Source organism: Leiobunum rupestre, chromosome 1 (assembly GCF_980474605.1).
Source record: "Leiobunum rupestre chromosome 1, qqLeiRupe1.1.hap1, whole genome shotgun sequence".
NCBI classification, from domain to species: Eukaryota; Metazoa; Arthropoda; class Arachnida; order Opiliones; family Sclerosomatidae; genus Leiobunum; species Leiobunum rupestre.
The window spans coordinates 38,404,086-38,424,789 of record NC_143384.1 but is presented as its reverse complement, the minus strand read 5'-3'; the positions used below and the strand labels follow the sequence as shown (position 1 = coordinate 38,424,789).

General features: G+C 37.2%; 1 protein-coding gene and 14 non-coding genes across 15 annotated transcripts; all 15 read right to left on the bottom strand.

The window, feature by feature from the left end:
- Positions 1 to 10,526: 10,526 nt before the first annotated feature.
- Positions 10,527 to 11,486, bottom strand: LOC149962635 (speckle-type POZ protein-like B). The gene has a single exon (XM_090164452.1). The coding sequence runs from the start codon at positions 11,484 to 11,486 to the stop codon at positions 10,527 to 10,529; it is 960 nt and encodes a 319-aa protein (XP_090020578.1).
- Positions 11,487 to 16,316: 4,830 nt separating this feature from the next.
- Positions 16,317 to 16,388, bottom strand: TRNAE-CUC (transfer RNA glutamic acid (anticodon CUC)). Its single transcript has one exon. It is a non-coding gene; the product is annotated as a tRNA-Glu (tRNA).
- An 82-nt stretch (positions 16,389 to 16,470) lies between these two features.
- On the bottom strand, positions 16,471 to 16,542 carry TRNAE-CUC (transfer RNA glutamic acid (anticodon CUC)). Its single transcript has one exon. It is a non-coding gene; the product is annotated as a tRNA-Glu (tRNA).
- A 394-nt stretch (positions 16,543 to 16,936) lies between these two features.
- Positions 16,937 to 17,008, bottom strand: TRNAE-CUC (transfer RNA glutamic acid (anticodon CUC)). The gene has a single exon. It is a non-coding gene; the product is annotated as a tRNA-Glu (tRNA).
- Positions 17,009 to 17,244: 236 nt separating this feature from the next.
- On the bottom strand, positions 17,245 to 17,316 carry TRNAE-CUC (transfer RNA glutamic acid (anticodon CUC)). The gene has a single exon. It is a non-coding gene; the product is annotated as a tRNA-Glu (tRNA).
- Positions 17,317 to 17,556: 240 nt separating this feature from the next.
- On the bottom strand, positions 17,557 to 17,628 carry TRNAE-CUC (transfer RNA glutamic acid (anticodon CUC)). Its single transcript has one exon. It is a non-coding gene; the product is annotated as a tRNA-Glu (tRNA).
- Positions 17,629 to 18,180: 552 nt separating this feature from the next.
- Positions 18,181 to 18,252, bottom strand: TRNAE-CUC (transfer RNA glutamic acid (anticodon CUC)). Its single transcript has one exon. It is a non-coding gene; the product is annotated as a tRNA-Glu (tRNA).
- Positions 18,253 to 18,800: 548 nt separating this feature from the next.
- TRNAE-CUC (transfer RNA glutamic acid (anticodon CUC)) lies at positions 18,801 to 18,872 on the bottom strand. The gene has a single exon. It is a non-coding gene; the product is annotated as a tRNA-Glu (tRNA).
- A 240-nt stretch (positions 18,873 to 19,112) lies between these two features.
- On the bottom strand, positions 19,113 to 19,184 carry TRNAE-CUC (transfer RNA glutamic acid (anticodon CUC)). The gene has a single exon. It is a non-coding gene; the product is annotated as a tRNA-Glu (tRNA).
- Positions 19,185 to 19,266: 82 nt separating this feature from the next.
- TRNAK-CUU (transfer RNA lysine (anticodon CUU)) lies at positions 19,267 to 19,338 on the bottom strand. The gene has a single exon. It is a non-coding gene; the product is annotated as a tRNA-Lys (tRNA).
- Positions 19,339 to 19,411: 73 nt separating this feature from the next.
- On the bottom strand, positions 19,412 to 19,483 carry TRNAE-CUC (transfer RNA glutamic acid (anticodon CUC)). Its single transcript has one exon. It is a non-coding gene; the product is annotated as a tRNA-Glu (tRNA).
- Positions 19,484 to 19,565: 82 nt separating this feature from the next.
- On the bottom strand, positions 19,566 to 19,637 carry TRNAE-CUC (transfer RNA glutamic acid (anticodon CUC)). The gene has a single exon. It is a non-coding gene; the product is annotated as a tRNA-Glu (tRNA).
- A 73-nt stretch (positions 19,638 to 19,710) lies between these two features.
- On the bottom strand, positions 19,711 to 19,782 carry TRNAE-CUC (transfer RNA glutamic acid (anticodon CUC)). The gene has a single exon. It is a non-coding gene; the product is annotated as a tRNA-Glu (tRNA).
- Positions 19,783 to 20,321: 539 nt separating this feature from the next.
- On the bottom strand, positions 20,322 to 20,393 carry TRNAE-CUC (transfer RNA glutamic acid (anticodon CUC)). The gene has a single exon. It is a non-coding gene; the product is annotated as a tRNA-Glu (tRNA).
- An 82-nt stretch (positions 20,394 to 20,475) lies between these two features.
- On the bottom strand, positions 20,476 to 20,547 carry TRNAE-CUC (transfer RNA glutamic acid (anticodon CUC)). Its single transcript has one exon. It is a non-coding gene; the product is annotated as a tRNA-Glu (tRNA).
- Positions 20,548 to 20,704: the final 157 nt, after the last annotated feature.

Sequence of the window (20,704 nt, the reverse complement as noted above, 5' to 3'; positions counted from 1 at the left end):
CCAGGGAAAACCCCTTAAACAAGTGGGGAGAGAACTTGCAAACTCAACGCAGAAGGAGTTGTTCTGAGTTTTCACCCAGTGCCACAAGTTGTGATTGAACCCGGCTCCTCCTGCTGCGAGCCGAAAGTGCTAACCACTCCGCCACCCCAAGAAAAAATAGTCTTAAAGGTTAAAATGCCCGCTATGACGGATATACTTGGAAACTATGTATGCAACATATTTATAGGTGGATTGTAGGTAAAACGGGGCGCTGAGTTCGACAACAATAGTCTTGCGGGTGTCAGGGTAGGGGTTGTCCGCCGTAGGGCGGTCAAAGTCAAAATGGCCGATACTAGGGAAATAGATTAAACATTCGAATGCTACTGATTTATAGGTTGTTTCTAAGTGAAACAGGTGCAGCAGTGAGTTCGAAGTGTCTCGCCAGTGTCAGGGTGGGCAGTGTGCCGCCAGAGGGCGGTAAACGATGCCAATGAGTAATAAACACAGTGCAAAACGTGTAAAGTTTAATAACAATCGTACAAGCTTATTTCTTAACATTTAAAAATGAATTAAAGAGCACAATGACGTCACGTTTTCAAAAAATTAAAGTGAACAAATATCTAAACGTACACAATGTTGGCGAAAGAGCTAGGCAGTTCTCAATATTCCAAATAGGTGAAAGTTCACTTTCCAATTTAAACTGGATTTATTTATCCACATTTGACAAGTGATGTGCTCTGAAGTAATATGCTAGACCTTGCGCGTCCTAAGTGTTTTACTGAGTTAAAATCCTTTGTACAACCATAAAACATTTCAAAGAGAATGGCTAATATTAGAATCGCATTGTATCAAATACACCGTTAAATAAATTGGGATGTTCGCAAAGCATTCTGGGAAAGAAAGAAACACACTATTGGCTGAAAATGCTATCTCTCGCTCATGCGCTAGAACGTATTTTCGGCTCGATGGCCGAGACATGTTTTCTTAGCTTAGCTGTAACGATTCTAATAATACCAAAAGAGTTAAATAATTTACCAAGTTAATTAAAGAAAAAGGTCAATATAAGATAAAACGTTTTCTTAAGAATGTCTAAAGAGTGAACAAATCATAAAATTTACAACGTAGCGGACGAAAGGCAAGCATAAATATCAAGAATTAGTTCCTAAAAACGATGCAGATGGCAGCATTACCTAATCACGGGACCATTTCAACCTCCTAACTTTAAAGTTTTCTTTCGTTCTCGCAAAACGTGGCCCGGCTTGTTTATTTTATTTATAGGAGCATATGTTGTTTAGATCGAAATATATTATCTACTCTGTTTAGATTTACTCTTTTACCTTAAAAGCATAGTAAACGATTTTCAATAATCAGTGTCAACATAACTTGGCAGTGAAATAAACGTTGGCACGTGTTTAATTCTTGCCTCGCTCAAAGTACCACCTTGGCCAACCTTGGATTAACAAATATCACTCTATCGTTCCCCGTGCATTTGCTAAGTGTTTGTTACGGGTTCTGCCTTGTAGAAGGTTAAGTGTTACGGGAGTTTCGGAAATTCTCCGTTAAATTCGTCGAAGCGGCGCTGCTGTCGCAAAAGTCATTTGCTGGTCAGATTTTTTCCAAGTGATAGATCAAGGTAGGCACTACTATTCTTAATCCAAGGGCCAACCGAGACAAAATAAAAACACTAGATACAATTACTAAAACTGTCCGTACTAGTGGTATTCGAACATTTCTGTACATTATCGATCTTGCCCGTTATTTGATTTCACTACTTTTATGGCCTAGAGTAATATAGGACGTGACGTTTTTGTTTAAAGGACCTTGCCATTTTTAACCGAATGGTTTTTGGGTGGATTGGTATATAAAAAACAACTTTATAGCGGACTTACAGCTAACATAATGATTTGGTCAGTTCGGAGACACTCGAGATTAATAATATACATCTAGCACCTACTGTTTTCGGAAACATTAAAACTCCCAAAAACGTCTTCGGATGTCCAAGATGAAACGTTCTATGGTCTCGACACTCCCTTATAATTAATATTCCGTGATTAATGTTGTTTAAAATTGGTAGTCAGTATGGATGGATTTTGAATTTTAAGTTTATTCACTGTAAATCGTCTCAAACATCAATGCACTGGGTTTCACTACAAAGGCTCTGGAATCAAAGTTAGTTTTCTGTGAAAACAACTTCATGTTAGCTTTAATCTCTAAAAAAACTCTCTTCGTGAAATGAGAAAACGAAAGTTTTTATTGAATTTAGACGAAAGATTTGGTCCAACTTAATAGAACTGTTTAAATTTTTACACCAACCTGGATTGAAAAATTAAAAAACAGCAATACCCTCAGTTACTACGAAGCTTTACCATGACAGTTCATTTTATTCTCCGAAAGCATACGATTTCTTAAGAAAGCACCTTTGTTTACCACATCGCAACCCTCTAGGCGAATAGATAAACAAAATCGGTCAAAACTAGCTTCACAGCTGAAAATTTTAACTACATTAAAAATGAAAGTGAAAAATAAGATCATCAACTTTTAATAGCAATATTTATTGATGAAACGTCAACCGAGAAACATACTGTATGGACAGGAAATGAAACTCAAGCTTCTGACGAAGTTGCGACATCAGCCCTTGTAATTATGGCTGTGGCTATCAACGGCCATTGGAAAGTCGCCATAGGATACTTGTAAATATAAGATAAAGAAAAATCAGCAGATACATCAACGATAGTCAAAAGAAAGAAGCAGTTCAAAGAAAACTTACCACAATAATCCTTTTCCAAGGACAATTTTGTATGCAATGCCAGTCTATCAGAAATATATTATATTATATTTAATTTCGGGAAAATGCTATCTGTAGTGTGGTATTTTTACAAGGCTGGTGAGGCAGAACAAGATGGGGAAAGCAGCGACTATCGCTATAGATATTTAAAACTTCAGTATTTTCTTTAATTCGTACACGCCAGAGGCGTAGGAACGTTCTAAAAGTTGGAGGGGGCAAAGTGAAACCAAAAGAGGTCTGGAGAATGGTTTTGAATTTTTGAATGGAGTCTAGCTTCTCCGAATGCATTTGCAGATTGGCGGGAAATTTAAACACAGTTGAGGTTCGATGAGCTTTATTTGCGTTTTAAAATGATAATTTGAGCCTTCTGAAGATTTCAACTGACAAAGAAGTTGGAGGGGGCAATAACATTAGTTAGAAGTTATAAAATCAAGATTTCGTGCTTTGAGTATTTTTTGCCAGTGAAGTACTAGGAAGTGCCTTTAATGCGTAAATTTCTTATGGTTTTAATACAAGTAAATCTTTTCTATAGATGGTCGAAGGCAAGATTGACGTTCACACGGTCGTTGGAAACCACGTTTCTTTCCTGGAAGGACCAAGTGCCCGACAAGTGGCCCAAATAATGAACTCTCAACTAAACGCCACCTGTAAATGAATTACTGAAATTTAGAAACGCAAAATTATATAAATATAATCATAATATATTATATTATTTACGAGAAGTATCTAACTATGGAAGAATGTAATTTTGATCTAATCTATAATTATGAAACATGTAACGATAGTACATCGCCATCAAGTTAGATGGCGATACCAATTTTCGGAAGTGGGCTTTCTCTCACTTCCACCTCTTTGTAAAACATGAAGCCTCAAATAAGCGAAGCCTCTAACTCCCGATACCCTCAACATAAAACTTTTGAAACGTCTTGTTTTCGACACGGAGCGAAGACGAAATTAACGCGGCCTAGGACTAGCGAATCTAGTGACCGCTATATTTAGTCTTTGTAGATAAAAAGTAGTTTGCTCTCCAACACGTCGGTTGGCAAACCTGAAACGTAGGTATAGATCATCCTTGGTTTAAAACTTTAAAGGCGAAAGGCGGGCAAGGCCTAAGGTTTTTCAAAGCGTATTGAGAAAATTATACGGATATATCGCCTTCAGAATCATGATTATTGTTCATTTGGATGTATATGAATGATAGCAAAAAATAGTTTTAACATTTATTACCTTTATAATGTAGAAATTACCAAGTTCAATCAAAACAAGGCGAGTCTCTCAAAATTTAAAATCCCCAGCCAAATCCTATGGGAATTCTACGAGCTAAAATGTAAAAAATCGTCCGCATTTTTCAAATGTATTCTCGCGTATGATTCGAGGGGCTATCCAATCATTCCAATGTTAGACATTTTGTACATCCGATTTCAGATTTCAAGTGATTTCAATATTTAATTGATTAAAGTTATATAAGCTACTAAATTTACGTGATTTCACAGCTGATTTGTACACCTGAAGTCCCTCGGTATGAATATATCGAGGGGACTACATTTTCTGGCCACATATCGCCGTAACAAATCTGTATCCCTCCGAATACCTCTAGTTCGAAAACGAGACGTTTCACGATTTTGGGCGAGTTAGAGGCTTTTGTTCTTATAGGCTGCTGGTAAAACGCATTGCCACCAGTTGGCGGTATACGTCATTCGAATAAAGAACAAGGCTAGGCGCACCCCCCCCCCCTCTCTCTCTCATTACTTATAACTTAAGCCGCTTAACGTTAGGTTTAATAAATACGTACATTAAAACCTAAGATTGATATAATGAACTGTTCGCTCGAAAAATCCTAACACCTCATCTCGCCTGAAGAATACGGAAAACTTAAAGCAACTGTCGGCTCTATCATTGCCACCTGTATTATGAAAAGGCCCCTGTTATTAGAGAGGGCCATGAATTTATCAGACTTTTCGAAAAAAAAACGACTTTAGTGGAGAGCGTGGTGCCATCTATTAATGGCAAAGGAAGCTAAAATTCAAAATAGCCATATGATAAAGTCACCAGAGAGCCATATTAGAGTATTATATATTAACAACTTATGCTCTATTTAGTGGGATTTAACCTAATTAATTTATTGCATCTAAAAATATTCTTTAAAATTACTGTAATTTATGTTATTGACCAATTTACAAACGATTCAATCAACGCGAGGGGTACCTATAAGTAACTCCTTTTGAGTCACGATGTAGCTTAACTATCTTGTTTTGATGTCCACGATAGCGACATCTGTTGCAAAAAGAGCTACTTCACGTCGAGCCGGCACTTGCTTTAATGGTTGGTCGAAAAGACGAAAACTTTAAATTATCAACCCCAGACGAAATATGTTAACACTTAATTTGATAATCTGTGCTTGAAAATAAATAAATATGGTTTTTGAATAAATTTTTTCTTGGAATTTAAGTTCATCAAAAAAGTGTTCAAATGCAAAAAACAATTGTGTAAAAACACAAAACCCAACAAGTGACCAATTTTTGCAATTCATTTTCGTTTTTGTGTACATCACCAATTTAAAATGAGCTGAATTTTAATCTCATCAAAGATCTGAGATTCCTATACCAACACAATGGGTGATACCTCCATAGAATGATCAATTCGACATCAATTCAACCAAAACTAATTTGCTCCATATGACTGAAAAAAAAAACATTTTCACGTGTTGGCCGCAGAAGAGCTTCTTTTGGTAAAATTTTGAAGAACGATCGATTGTTCTGGCCGAGGCTTAGCTACAAATATTTCAATCAAATACCTTTCGTACACATCCTTTCATTACACAAAACTGAATAAAAATATTAAAATTAAATGCCTTAACTAATTTAAATCGACATGTTTGGTAGTAGAAGATGCTTTATTTTAAGAATTAGGAGTGTTTTCCTTCGCCAAGTAACACCGTGTTTAGCGAACTAAAGTCGATTCCGGTGCTCAAAATTGGGGCAAATTGTTGGCTCGTATGAATAGGCATTAAGATAGAAGGTTAGGGTTTCGATTATTTTGCTTAATTTATTTAAGACTAGCCTTTTCAGTTTACCTAGAGCCACATAGCGGTGAACGCGATAAATTTGTAAGCTACTGGATTTTATAATAACAAGACGTGGTTAGCAAACAAAAATATACCCACCTTTGCACCAGCTGATCTCGAAGACCTTGAAAGTAGGGCTGCTGTGGTCTCCTTTTAAAGGATCCCATGGTTTAGGAGTTTTGACGCGACAGCGTGGACCGATGTGTAATTTATACAGTATAATTAAAAGAGGAAAATCTTCAGCCTTCTGTTCGAAAGTTTGCAGTTAAAAGAAAATCTGCTTCATATAGTAAATACATTGTAGTTTTTGATGATACTTTGTTTATATGTTGATATTAATAATAATAATAACCAGCTAAGCTAAACACCACTTTAGTCTCAAGTCATCTAACGATTTTCAATGCCATAAATTACAGTGGCCGGGCTACACTGCTTAGAAGGGTGGTGGCAGTAGCGTAGCCAGAATTTTGTTTCGGGGGGGGGGGCACACCATTGAAAAAAAAGTAAAAAAATAAAAATATTGGTACGTACGACCATACGTTTCGGGGGGGGGGCATGTGCCCCCTGTGCCCCCCCCCCTGGCTATGCCACTGGGTGGTGGCAAGCCACGCGAGCCAACAGTTTCCTACACTCACTATTACCGTTAACCTGTACAAGTTTATAAACAACGTTCGTGTAGCGGTTCTAGATCGAGGCTACGGAGTTGATACGAAGAGATATAAAGCGACGACGGAGGTTCAATGGAAAAGCTATGTTGACACAAACACGTTCGTAGTCTAAATGGCATAATGGAGTAGTGGGACACGGGTCCCTACAGATTACAGATTTATAACGCCAAAGCTAAACCAAGTCCGGAAGATTACTATGATGGTAGTTTCCCCAGTGGACTCTTATTTCAAGCTCGGACAGGAGCTCTATTGATAGGCGAATGTTGTGAACAGTTATTTGGTTGTTCGCCGAGAATGTTACAGTGTGGAGCAGATAATGGAACCATTGAACACGTCTTACTGGAATGTCCGGCCATGGAGGATTTTGAGGAAATTCAAGATTGGAGAGAGTCGTCTGTTAATTTGCCCTTGGAAGAGCTCCTTGGTTTCATGATAACTAACTGGAATCCATCACTTCTGAAACATCAACTAAATAAGAGGCACCGGAAGAAACGAGAGGTCTTGCAAAGAAAGTGACCAAATTCGAAATTCCTCTGTATGAGAACCCTTATTTTATTTTTTATTTTATTTTTTTTAATGTGTAAATTTTATATATACATATCTATATATATTGTTATTTATGTGTAATGACATTTTGTATATTTCTGACTACTGATTGTGCTCCCCCAAGCGGAGCCGCCCTGATTAAAAAGGAAGCGTACTGTACGCAAATCCAATAAACTACTCATTCATTCAATTCACAATTAATTCTAATGATAACACGATATCGGTACCAATTGGTTAGATGGTTTATAAAAACTGAACCAATACGAATTTTGTACAATTATTTTTAACTATTTTATAGTATAGTTCATAGTAAGCGTGTATCAATTTTCAGAGCTGTAGGACAACAATGTTTTACCATGCGCTCCCACTATTAAGTCGAGGCTAAAAGGGGTGGAGCTTCATCGTGCAGAAACCACATGCACCTTCTCCTTTCTAACGAAACGTCTTCGAGTAGCTCGGGTAAATTTTCTTGCAGAAATTGTAAGTATGCCTGACCATTTAACCTAGACTGATGGAAAAAAGGACCAACTAAATGGTTGATGAGATCTAACCCAAGTCGTGGGGGGATATCTGGATTCCACTGGCTGTTCCATCGGTTGTTAAAAGAATACTCAAGAACTGATGGTCACGACCTACTTGGTCAACAAACCATTGAGACATAGGCCTAAATACTATTTATTCTTCTTTATCATGTTAATAGAATAACAATAGTCTTTTATTAGTCGTAACTATCAGTCGAACGCTATTCAATACCATATTTAAATCTCGCTATTGGAAACGATTTCCATGCACGAGCTGTAAAAACCACTGATCGGTATTCTTCTCGATGACATTCTAGTATGCAGTGTTACCTAAATGTCACTTTCAGCTAATACCCGAGTCACCACCTTCGGCCTAAGTCATCGAGCGACTTTTAAAGCCAATAATGGTAGCCGCGTTACAATGCGTAGGAGGTTGGTGGCAAGCCCTTCATGACACGCGAGCCAACAGCTCCCTGCACTAACTTTTACCGTTAATCTCAACAAATTTTTATGGGAGGGGAAACCGAAGAGCAGCGGGGAGAGAACTTGCAAACTCAATGCAGAAGGAGTTGTTCCAAGTTTCTACCCAGTGCCGCAAGCTGGGATCGAACCTGGATTATCTTGCAGCGAGGCGAAAGTGCTAACCACTACGCCACCCCACCTTCTTAAATGCTACAATCATTTTGCATTAATGTTACTTATAAATGCAATATAAAGGGGGAAGTGGCAACCACATAATTAAAATACATCGACCATAATACCTACATAGCATAGATAATTAAGCATCATATCACTAATTCTACAGTGGTTTTTCTACAAATTAGGCAAACCCGGAGTAAATTTCCAACATTGTTTAACATAAAAAATCGCTCTTTTTTAACCAAACCAACTTTATTTTACGTTTTCAGGTATGCCCTAGAAATTTCTCATTGACTATCAACATACATTTTTAAGAAACATGAAAATATTATTAAATTATTTTGAAATTAAGTAATAAGATTATTCCCTACTTTATAAGTATACCCTGAAAATTTGAAAACTACACCTTTCGGAATTACCTTTTCCTTAGCAAAAAAATTGCCGTGTTAGTTTGAGGCTATCTTTTGGCTAAGCGGTCACTGATCAATAACTGCCATTAAGAAAATACATCGCATTGCTAGTCAGTATCAGCTAAGAGCAATTAACAAACACAGCACCCCCCACAAGGAGAACGCAACCCGTCAAAAGTCATGCATTTTCTTGTGTACAAATTTCATTGGTTAGACGCACTATCACCCGCTGCCGTCAGAAGGGAAAAATTCGGAAATTGATCCCCTGGTTACGGGATCAACTTGATATCGACGGGACTTATGGCGAAGTATCGACTTGACTCGATTCGAGGGGTTCGTGGTGGCTGTCAGGTTGTTTACGAGGACGGGCAAAAATATGTACTTTCTATTTTCCGCTCGTTTGTCCGGGTTCGCATGACTGTTCCTCCTCTAGCATACTTCTTTAATAGCTCGGAAAACTTATTTTATCAGTATGTCCCCGATCGCCCGTCTTATCCATTGCCGTTGTTTGTCTGTCTTTTAAAAGACGCGTTTTTCTTCGGATTTATCAAGAAATTTGGATGGCCAACGTTATAGGAAACAAACTTCTATAAATCAGGGTTTACTTTTCGTATTCTGTTATTTTGGAATTTCTTATTTAAATGAAGTATTTTAAAATTGTGATTATAGAAGCCTTAGAAGGTAAACAAAACTATCTATAAAAATTATAAAGACCCAAATTTCTTTTGATTCTATAGAAATTTTGTATTTTTCTTATATCTATAAAAAACCAAGAATTTTCGATGTATTTTCTATAGAAATTCTATATTAATGTAATCAGAATCTTAAAGATATAAAATCAAAATTTCTATAGAGAAAATTAGTTATTTTTATATAGCTATTGAAAAATCTCAGAAATTCAAGGCCTTTTTATAAAAATGTAGTTGGATCGCTATAGAACAAAGACCCAAATTTCCAAAGAAGCGTTAGAAAGTTGGGTTATTTTTCTGTAACCACTGAAAATACCTAGAAATTTAGATTATTTAGATTATTCTATTAGAGATATAAAATCTGATATTTTCTATAGACTTTTATAAAACTTAACAAAACGTCGCTAGAAATCTTTTGGTAAGGAGGCGGTTGTCTTGTAAGTTAACGAACTACAACTTGTTCTTTGACGCTCTGAAACTTTAGTTTTCGCAGTTTTGAGGACGTGTGGTGGGAGGGCTGAATTCCGAGGAGTGATTTTCTATGAAGATGTATTGTTAGCAGTTTGAATCTATCGTTCTGTAGTGATAAAAGTTAAACTAGAAAATTATAACAATCAATATTGTTTCCAATAGAAAATAATAATTTATTCTTTAAAACAAGCTTACAAAATTGTAAACGCAGTCTTCCACGTTTGTTTTGGATAATGTTCACGTTAGGGTGATTTTAGAAGTCAATTAAGTGGCTGGGGCAGGGCCCAAAAGTCCAAATTTACGAAAACGTTTGGGGGTTAATTTTAATTCTACCAAGGTCGCCCAAACATTTTAGATAACCCATGTTAAATTTGTGTAAACTAATATTATTGCAGACGAAGACATTGAAAATTGAAAGCGTTAGGAAGTAAACCGGTCCCCAAAAATTCTTCTAGGGGGTCCCAAAAATAGAAACTGGGTCCCACGTACTTGACCAGAAACTCCTGGCGCCGCCACTGTTGTTTTGGACACGGTTGAAATGCACAAATTTTCATACTTCGATATTGTTTGAAGTTTAAAATATTAAAAATGCAGTATTAGAGAGTGTTAAAGGTCATAAAAAGAGGTATTTGGTAATGAGGGAAATTATGCTGTAGAATGTCTCTTGAAACTTGTAAAGGACATTTTTTACAAACTGCACCTCTGACACGGGTGAGCTATGCACGACTTTTCGGCCTTTCCCCAAAACTACTTTTTAAACATTTTTGGCAATGCATAGGGCCGCCGATTTTTTCAAAGCAGCGATGTTGAACTTTTCCGCAAAGCTCAACATCATCACCGCGTTCTCGGGGCATATTTTCTCCAACATTTTGGCTTGACACAACTCCTGCAACGGCTTGAAACCATCGTACATCTCTGACACTTCGTACAGATTTACGCAAGTCTCGTCTAAGTTGTCAACAGTTCCCAGGTAGACAAAATTCAAGAAGTCCCGTAATTCAACTTCGTTCATGGTTTCGCTCAAATCCACTTCTTGGTTCTGGTTCTCTTTCATGTCGTGGGTGAAAATTGCCTTGAAGTAGTTCGACTTGGCAGACAGGATGTTCTTGTGACACTTATACTTCTTGTCTCCGGTTTTTAAGACAACGTCGTGGTGAAGTTCCTCTCTGTACAAAGTTTTTAGGATGTCCAACGCTAATTCGTTATTCATTCCTCGATAACAATCTTCAATCAGGCTCGATTTATTCGGGACGTAAGCCGTTATCTGGCAAAGGATGGTGAATTCTCCTTCCGGTAGCCATTCTTTCTGCAGGTCGGCGTTCAAATATCTCAAATTGTAAGACATGATATTGAGTGGTTTTTGCAATTCAAAGGCGACCGGATCTAAGTTCGTGATGTTCTCGCCGCTTTGACCTTCTTTGTTGATGATGTCCAAGGCGTACGTCGCCAAAACGCATTTGTAGTCTCCTGGCATCATGTCCAGGCTCAGAAACACAACGTGATTCTCGTCGATGGTTCTGATGGTTAGAACCCAAAATATTCCGCTACCTTTGGGAGTCGAAGTGAAAGCGGGGCTCGGGACGGCCAGTGGCAACGGGTCACCGTTTGGACCAACGTAAAAGGCGTTCTTCATGGTGACCATGGCTTTAAATTGCCATTGTCGGATTTTAACTTGAAAGCAGTTTTCGGGCGGCGTTACGTCCGATGTCGACATTTTTACGACGCAAAAGGAAAACTTAAACTATACTTACGAGCCGTTAGTTTATCCGCTGATAAGAATTCTCAGAAACAGTAAATGTTAAGTTTTGAACAATGTTCTTATCGTAACCAACCGCCGGTAAAAATGGTTTCCTTCCTGTAATAATCATATATATTTTTAAATATGCTTTTCAATTAATTAATGTTTTAGCGTTATAAACTTAACCTGTAGACCGTATGCTTATTTTCTAACTCCCACCAAAGAATAACGAATTCATCATTACGGTTTGAGTTTTTCAATACCAGAGATACATATAACAAAAAATTGAAAGAACCTTTGTAACCTAAAATCGATTTAATCCAATGAAAGGAAATATGCCAAGTATGTAAGCCTTCGTAGGTACATTTGACCACTGATTTCTTCACGGCGACAATTCCGTATTTTTCCGCGTTTCCAGATGTGGGTTTGGCCAACTAAGTCTTTTAAGCCACCGTACATCTCAGCGACTTCGAATAATTTGAAGCAAGTTTCTCCCAAGTTTCCTATGGTGCCCCCACAAGGCAAGCACCTCGCGGTTACCTAATTTTGTGCTCCGTGACAAAATACAATATCTTCAACCTCCTTTCCTTTCTTTAAATTAATTGTCAATAATTCTTGATTTAATTTTCATTAGTTCTATTAAAATCTTCATTTAATTTTCATTAATTCTATTAAAATCTTCATTTAATTTTCATTAATTCTATTAAAATCTTGATTTAATTTTCATTAATTCTATTAAAATCTTCATTTAATTTTCATTAATTCTATTAAAACTTCATTTAATTTTCATTAATTCTATTAAAATCTTCATTTAATTTTCATTAACTCTATTAAAATCTTCATTTAATTTTCATTAATTCTATTAAATTCTTGTTTCAATTTTCATTAATTCTATTATATTCTTGTTTTAATTTTCATTACTTTTGTTAAATTCTGTTTTATTTTACAATAAACTCAATAAACTAAGTAAGCTATAAAGATTGAATAAACTATACAGGGTGTTTAATTTGTTCACCCCAGGCATTTTGCTCAAAAACTATATTATCTAGAAATGTCAAATATTCACGATGAACACAATCGGGGAAGGACGAAGTTATTTGTAAATTTGTACAATTTGTAACGATTTTTCGATCAAAGGTACAATGGAGCTTGTTCCCGCGGTCTCTGCTTCCAAAAAAAAGCCAGTTTGATTTTTATATCAGAAATTCATACTTAAGAAAATTCGTTTTCAGATTTAATAATTCGTTTTCAAATTTAATATTTTTTCTTAATTTCTAAAATAAGTTTTCAAATTAAATATTTTTCTTATTAACTAAAATAAGTTTTTAAATTTAAGAAAGTTAGTTTTCAAATTTCATAAATATTTATCTTATTTAATATTTTTTAATTTAGGAAAAGTTGTTTTCTAATTTCATAATTATTTATATTTTTTCATTTTTTTTTCAATTTAAGAAAATTCGTTTAAAAATGTAATATTTTTTCGTATTTGATGAAATTTGTTGTCAAAAATAAAAGTTTTTTCGCACAAAATGTGGCAACAGTGTATCATTTGGAAGTTTCTTGCTGGCAGTATATTTAATATGCACCTGGTTTCGACACAAACAACCATAACACATCATCTCAATAATCATAATTTAACAGTATTTGTAAATTTTGAACTTATATTATTTTTAATCGTAATTGTTTTTAAATAAACCAAAGAATAACAAATAAATATCGAAATCCGAGTGAAAGAATAAATATTGCTTTTAAAATATCGATAAGGTTTGGAATATTCTACCGTCTTATAGGTAGCATTATAGGACCACCTGAATTAAAGGCGAGTAAGTCTCTATATGCCTTGGGCATTAGCCTAACTGACTATTATTATTATTATTATTAACACGGAAACACTCCTTCCGATTAGAGTTTGCAAGTTAACTCTTAGGTTTCCCCTTTCCATAAACACTTGAACAATGAGGTATTCGGGGTTAAACAACTAAAGCAGCGTTCAGCCTATGTGAAAATTTACGTTTGCGTCGATCGTGTCGGTTCTTTTGATTTCTTACACCGTTCAGACTTCTCAACAGAGACTTTAAATTTTCGCGCGTGTCGTTTACATTTTTTCATTTCGTTGCGGACTGTCTAGATGACGTCTCGGTTCATAGCAGACAATTAGCCTTATGCCTCATCAGCGCGGACTATCGAAATACTATAACCAATCAGAGGTGGATAAAATATTATTTAAATTTTTCCGCCGTTAGTACTGAGCTCTGATTGGATGAACAATCACCTTTTATGTTAATCTCCATGAAAGGTTGGTTCCTTTCTGAAATGAACGAACCGACGCGACCAACATAACCGAAACGACACGACCGATGCTAACGTAATATTTTCACATAGTCTGAACGCTGCTTATTGTTTATGTAAAACATAATATTTCGGAAGATAATTCTGGTAATCTGTCCATTTTATTGGAGGATGCAAGTTAAAAAGCATTAATGCTTATGTATAGGTACACAAAATCCCCTTTATTCATAAAACAACTATTATTTATTTTATACCGAGTAATTATATATTTTTGTACTTTGCCATAAAATTTGGGTTGAGTTGACGACTCAAAACAAGTGTGCCCCCCTGGTCTGAGAGTAGTCCTAAACGAATTATTTATTTAAGACGAGCCCAAATTATTTAACTTAAGAAAAATTGGCTCGAGACGAGGAAAAAAATTAAAAACAAGTGAGACCGAGGTGAGTCCACATTAAAAATAAAGTCTAACACAAGTCCGAGACGAGCCGTTTCAAACCCTGTCGTTTGACCTGAGTCTGAGTTGAGCCTGTGCAATATTTCTCCGTAAATTGAGCCAGAGACGATCACTTCCACGTTTATGTAAAAATTTTGAGATGAGCCCGAGTCCAACTCGGGCCGTGCAGCTATGGTGGTAAAGGTGGTAAAGTTATGCATTTTTATGGAGGTACACGTGATTTACCATTTTTTTCGTTAAGTTGCGGAGAGGCGGTGCAACATAGAGTATTTTATTTTAAAAACACCAAAACGAAGATAAAAATTCCAAAACCATGAAAAAAGTCACGATTTGATCTGAAATTTACAACTACCAACGACTTTCTCCGATAGTGTCCCTCCTGAAACTTTCACATTTCTAGGTAATATAGTTTAAGAGCAAAATACCTGGGGCGATCAAATTAAAACACCCCGTATAGATGAATGTTTCATTCCACAATGAAGTTATTCTCGGAAACCCGAAACTTTTTTCAATCCGCTCTCTGTCGCTAGATTTTAACTAAATAAGGCACTATGCGTTGCTTCTCTGTCTGAACTGCTTTATGGCTCCGTTCATTACGGAGGTTGATGTTCATTAAAAGATGCTAGTGTTTCCAAGTTTTCTTAAAATTATTTTGTAGGTGGTTTTCAATGGAGTTAGTATCGATGGATCAGGTTGGCTAATTCTATTTCAAAATGTGGGCTGGAGATGGTATCGATGGATAAGGTTGGCTAATTTTATTTCAAAATGTGGGCTGGAGATGGTATCGATGGATCAGTTTGGCTAATACTGTTGCAAAATGTGGGCTGGAGATGGTATCGATGGATAAGGTTGGCTAATTTTATTTCAAAATGTGGGCTGGAGATGGTATCGATGGATCAGTTTGGCTAATACTGTTGCAAAATGTGGGCTGGAGATGGTATCGATGGATAAAGTTGGCTAATTCTATTTCAAATGTGGGCTGGATATGGTATCGATGGATCAGTTTGGCTACTACTGTTGCAAAATGTGGGCTGGAGATGGTATCGATGGATAAGGTTGGCTAATACTGTTGCAAAATGTGAGCTGGAGATGGGATCGATGGATAAGGGTGGCTAATACTGTTGCAAATGTGGGCTGGAGATGGTATCGATGGATAAAGTTAGGTATTACTATTTGATAAAGTGGGTTGGAGATGTTATCGATGGATAAAGTTAGGTAATACTATTTGATAAAGTGGGCTTGAGACTATATCGATGGATAAAGATCAGTTATACTATTGAAAAATGTGGTCTGGAGATGGTATTGATGGATAAATTTAGGTAATACTACTGCAAGGTGTGGGTTGGAGATGGTATTGATGGATAAAGTTAGATAATGCTATGGAAAAATGTGGGCTGGATATGATATCGATGATTAATATTATATTACTATAAACTTGGTTTCGTTTCAAAATGTGGAGGTCGTCATTTTGCACAAGACACGATTGCGCCAGTATAATTGTTTATATATTGGCAGTATATTTTTATTGCACCTAGATACTTTTCAATTTGGTATTTTAAAATGGTCATTTGATTACGGTATACAGGGTGTCTCAATTTGCTCGATCAGGCCATGTTTCTCAAAATTTATTTATGCTAGGGTTCTGAAATTTTCAGGGTTTATTTGTTAGGTATGCAAGGCTTTGGTTACTAAATTTCAGAAAAATCGAAGGATTTTGTGCCGTTTTAAAAAATTTATTTTTACACCGGTAGGTGTCACGCAAAATGTTTCAATAGAAAAGTTGTAGGGCATAGTCGAAAGTGTAAAAATAATTTTGGTTCGGTTGAAAAAGACCTATTTTTCACTGAGTTTGGAGGTCGGGGGAAAACAAGTTGTACTAGCAGGCCATAGCCTTTAACGAATTGTAGGTAACATGCATTTCAGTTATAAGATTTCGAAAAATAAACAAATAATAATTAGCCCAAGGACAAATGTTTTTTAATGATGCTTAGTTTAAATAACTAATGAAATACTTGCTTTCTTTGTTGAAATAATAGGAAGTGGATTGAACTAAAATGGTAACATTCCGATGCCGGGGTTTGAACCCGGGCCTTCTGAGTGAGAGTCAGATATCCTGACCACTAAACGACACCGGACGATGCAAGGTTTAAATAAACAATGAAATCCTTGCATACTTTGTTGAACTAACAGGAAGTGGATTGAACTGAAATGGAAACATTCCGATACAGGGGTTTGAACCCGGGCCTTCTGAGTGAGAGTCAGATATCCTAACCACTAGACGACACCGGACGATGCATAGTGTAAATAAACAATGAAATCCTTGCTTTCTTTGTTGAAATAATAGGAAGTGGATTGAAGTAAAATGGAAACATTCCGATGCCGGAGTTTGAACCCGGGCCTTCTGAGTGAGATTCGATCAGATATCCTAACCACTAGACGACACCGGACGATGCATAGTTCAAATAACTATTGAAATCCTTGCTTTCTTTGTTGAAATAATAGGAAGTGGATTGAACTAAAATGGAAACATTCCGATGCCGGGATTTGAACCCGGGCCTTCTGCGTGAGAGTCAGATATCCAAACCACTAGACGACACCGGACGATGCAAAGTTTAAATAAACAATGAAATCCTTGCATTCTTTGTTGAAATAATATGAAGTGGATTGAACTGAAATGGAAACATTCCGATGCCGGGGTTTGAACCCGGGCCTTCTGAGTGAGAGTCAGATATCCTAACCACTAGACGACACCGGATGATACATAGTTTAAATAACTAATGAAATCCTTGCTTTCTTTGTTGAATTAATAGGATGTGGATTGAATTAAAATGGACACATTCCGATGTCGGGGTTTGAACCCGGGCCTTCTGAGTGAGAGTCAGATATCCTAACAACTAGACGAAACCGGACGATGCATAGTGTAAATAACTAATGAAATCATTGCTTTCTTTGTTGAAATAATAGGAAGTGGATTGAACTAAAATGGAAACATTCCGATGCCGGGGTTTGAACCCGGGCCTTCTGAGTGAGAGTCAGATATCCTAACCACTAGACGACACCGGACGATGCAAGGTTTAAATAAACAATGAAATCCTTGCATACTTTGTTGAACTAATAGGAAGTGGATTGATCTGAAATGGAAACATTTCGATACAGGGGTTTGAACCCGGGCCTTCTGAGTGAGATTCGATCATATATCATAACCACTAGACGACACCGGACGATGCACAGTTTATATAACTAATGAAATCCTGGCTTTCTTTGTTGAAATAATAGGAAGTTGATTGAAGTAAAATGGAAATATTCCGATGCCGGGGTTTGAACCCGGGCCTTCTGAGTGAGAGTCAGATATCCTAACCACTAGACGATTCCGGACGATGCATAGTTTAAATAAACAATGAAATCCTTGCTTTCTTTGTTGAAATAATAGGAAGTGGATTGAAGTAAAATGGAAACATTCCGATGCCGGAGTTTGAACCCGGGCCTTCTGAGTGAGATTCGATCATATATCCTAACCACTAGACGACACCGGACGATGCACAGTTTATATAACTAATGAAATCCTTGCTTTCTTTGTTGAAATAATAGGAAGTGGATTGAAGTAAAATGGAAACATTCCGATGCGGGAGTTTGAACCCGGGCCTTCTGAGTGAGATTAGATCAGATATCCTAACCACTAGACGACACCGGACGATGCATAGTTTAAATAACTAATGAAATCCTTGCTTTCTTTGTTGAAATAATAGGAAGTAAATTGAAGTAAAATATAAACATTCCGATGCCGGGGTTTGAACCCGGGCATTCTGAGTGAGAGTCAGATCACCTAACCACTAGACGAAACCGGACGATGCATAGTGTAAATAACTAATGAAATCATTGCTTTCTTTGTTGAAATAATAGGAAGTGAATTGAAGTAGAATATAAACATTCCGATGCCGGGGTTTGAACCCGGGCATTCTGAGTGAGAGTCAGATATCCTAACCACTAGACGACACCGGATGATGCAAGGTTTAAATAAACAATGAAATCCTTGCATACTTTGTTGAACTAATAGGAAGTGGATTGATCTGAAATGGAAACATTCCGATGCAGGGGTTTGAACCCGGTCCTTCTGAGTGAGAGTCAGATATCCTAACCACTAGACGACACCGGACGACGCAATGTGTAAATAAACAATGAAATCCTGGCTTTCTTTGTTGAAATAATAGGAAGTGGATTGAAGTAAAATGGAAACATTCCGATGCCGGAGTTTGAACCCGAGCCTTCTGAGTGAGATTCGATCAGATATCCTAACCACTAGACGACACCGGACGATGCATAGTTCAAATAACTATTAAAATCCTTGCTTTCTTTGTTGAAATAATAGGAAGTTGATTGAACTAAAATGGAAACATTCCGATGCCGGGGTTTGAACTCGGGCCTTCTGCGTGAGAGTCAGATATCCAAACCACTAGACGACACCGGACGATGCAAGGTTTAAATAAACAATGAAATCCTTGCATTCTTTGTTGAAATAAAAGGAAGTGGATTGAACTGAAATGGAAACATTCCGATGCCGGGGTTTGAACCCGGGCCTTCTGAGTGAGAGTCAGATATCCTAACCACTAGACGACACCGGATGATGCATAGTTTAAATAACTAATGAAATCCTTGCTTTCTTTGTTGAAATAATAGGAAGTGGATTGAGCTAAAATGGAAACATTCCGATGCCGGAGTTTGAACCCGGGCCTTCTGAGTGAGATTCGATCAGATATCCTAACCACTAGACGACACCGGACAATGCATAGTTTAAATAACTAATGAAATACTTGCTTTCTTTGTTGAAATAATAGGAAGTGGATTGAACTGAAATGGAAACATTCCGATGCCGGGGTTTGAACCCGGGCCTTCCGAGTGAGAGTCAGATATCCTAACCACTAGACGACACCGGACGATGCGTAGTTTAATTAACCAATGAAATCCTTGCTTTCTTTGTTGAAATAATAGGAAGTGGATTGAATTAAAGTGGAATCATTCCAATGCCGGGGTTTGAACCCGGGCCTTGTGAGTAAGAGTCAGATATCCTAACCACTAGACGACACCGGACTATGCAAGGTTTATATAAACAAAAAAATCCTTGTTGAAATAATAGGAAGTGGATTGAATTAAAATGGAAACATTCCGATGCTGGGGTTTGAACCCGGGCCTTCTGAGTGAGAGTCAGATATCCTAACCACTAGACGACACCGGACGAAGCGTAGGTTAAATAACCAATGAAATCCTTGCTTTCTTTGTTGAAATAATAGGAAGTGGATTGAATTAAAATGGAAACATTCCGATGCCGGGGTTTGAACCCGGGCCTTCTGAGTGAGAGTTAGATATCCTAACCACTAGACAACACCGGACGATGCAAGGTTTATATATACAATAAAATCCTTGATTAAATAATAGGAAGTGGATTGAATTAAAATGGAAACATTCCGATGCCGGGGCTTGAACCCGGGCCTTCTGAGTGAGAGTCAGATATCCTAACCACTAGACGACACCGAACGATGCAAGGTTTATATAAACAATAAAATCCTTGTTGAAATAATAGGAAGTGGATTAAATTAAAATGGAAACATTCCGATACAGGGGTTTGAACCCGGTCCTTCTGAGTGAGAGTCAGATATCCTAACCACTAGACGACACCGGACGACGCAAAGTGTAAATAAACAATGAAATCCTTGCTTTCTTTGTTGAAATAATAGGAAGTGGATTGAAGTAAAATGGAAACATTCCGATGCCGGAGTTTGAACCCGAGCCTTCTGAGTGAGATTCGATCAGATATCCTAACCACTAGACGACACCGGACGATGCATAGTTCAAATAACTATTGAAATCCTTGCTTTCTTTGTTAAAATAATAGGAAGTTGATTGAACTAAAATGGAAACATTCCGATGCCGGGGTTTGAACTCGGGCCTTCTGCGTGAGAGTCAGATATCCAAACCACTAGACGACACCGGACGATGCAAGGTTTAAATAAACAATGAAATCCTTGCATTCTTTGTTGAAATAAAAGGAAGTGGATTGAACTGAAATGGAAACATTCCGATGCCGGGGTTTGAACCCGGGCCTTCTGAGTGAGAGTCAGATATCCTAACCACTAGACGACACCGGACAATGCATAGTTTAAATAACTAAAGAAATCCTTGCTTTCTTTGTTGAAATAATAGGAAGTGGATTGAACTGAAATGGAAACATTCCGATGCCGGGGTTTGAACCCGGGCCTTCCGAGTGAGAGTCAGATATCCTAACCACTAGACGACACCGGACGATGCGTAGTTTAATTAACCAATGAAATCCTTGCTTTCTTTGTTGAAATAATAGAAAGTGGATTGAATTAAAGTGGAAACATTCCGATGCCGGGGTTTGAACCTGGGCCTTCTGAGTAAGAGTCAGATATCCTAACCACTAGACGACACCGAACGA

Excerpts from the sequence above, each read along its gene's own strand:
- LOC149962635 (XM_090164452.1), bottom strand. The coding sequence starts at position 11,486 with ATGTCGACATCGGACGTAACGCCGCCCGAAAACTGCTTTCAAGTTAAA.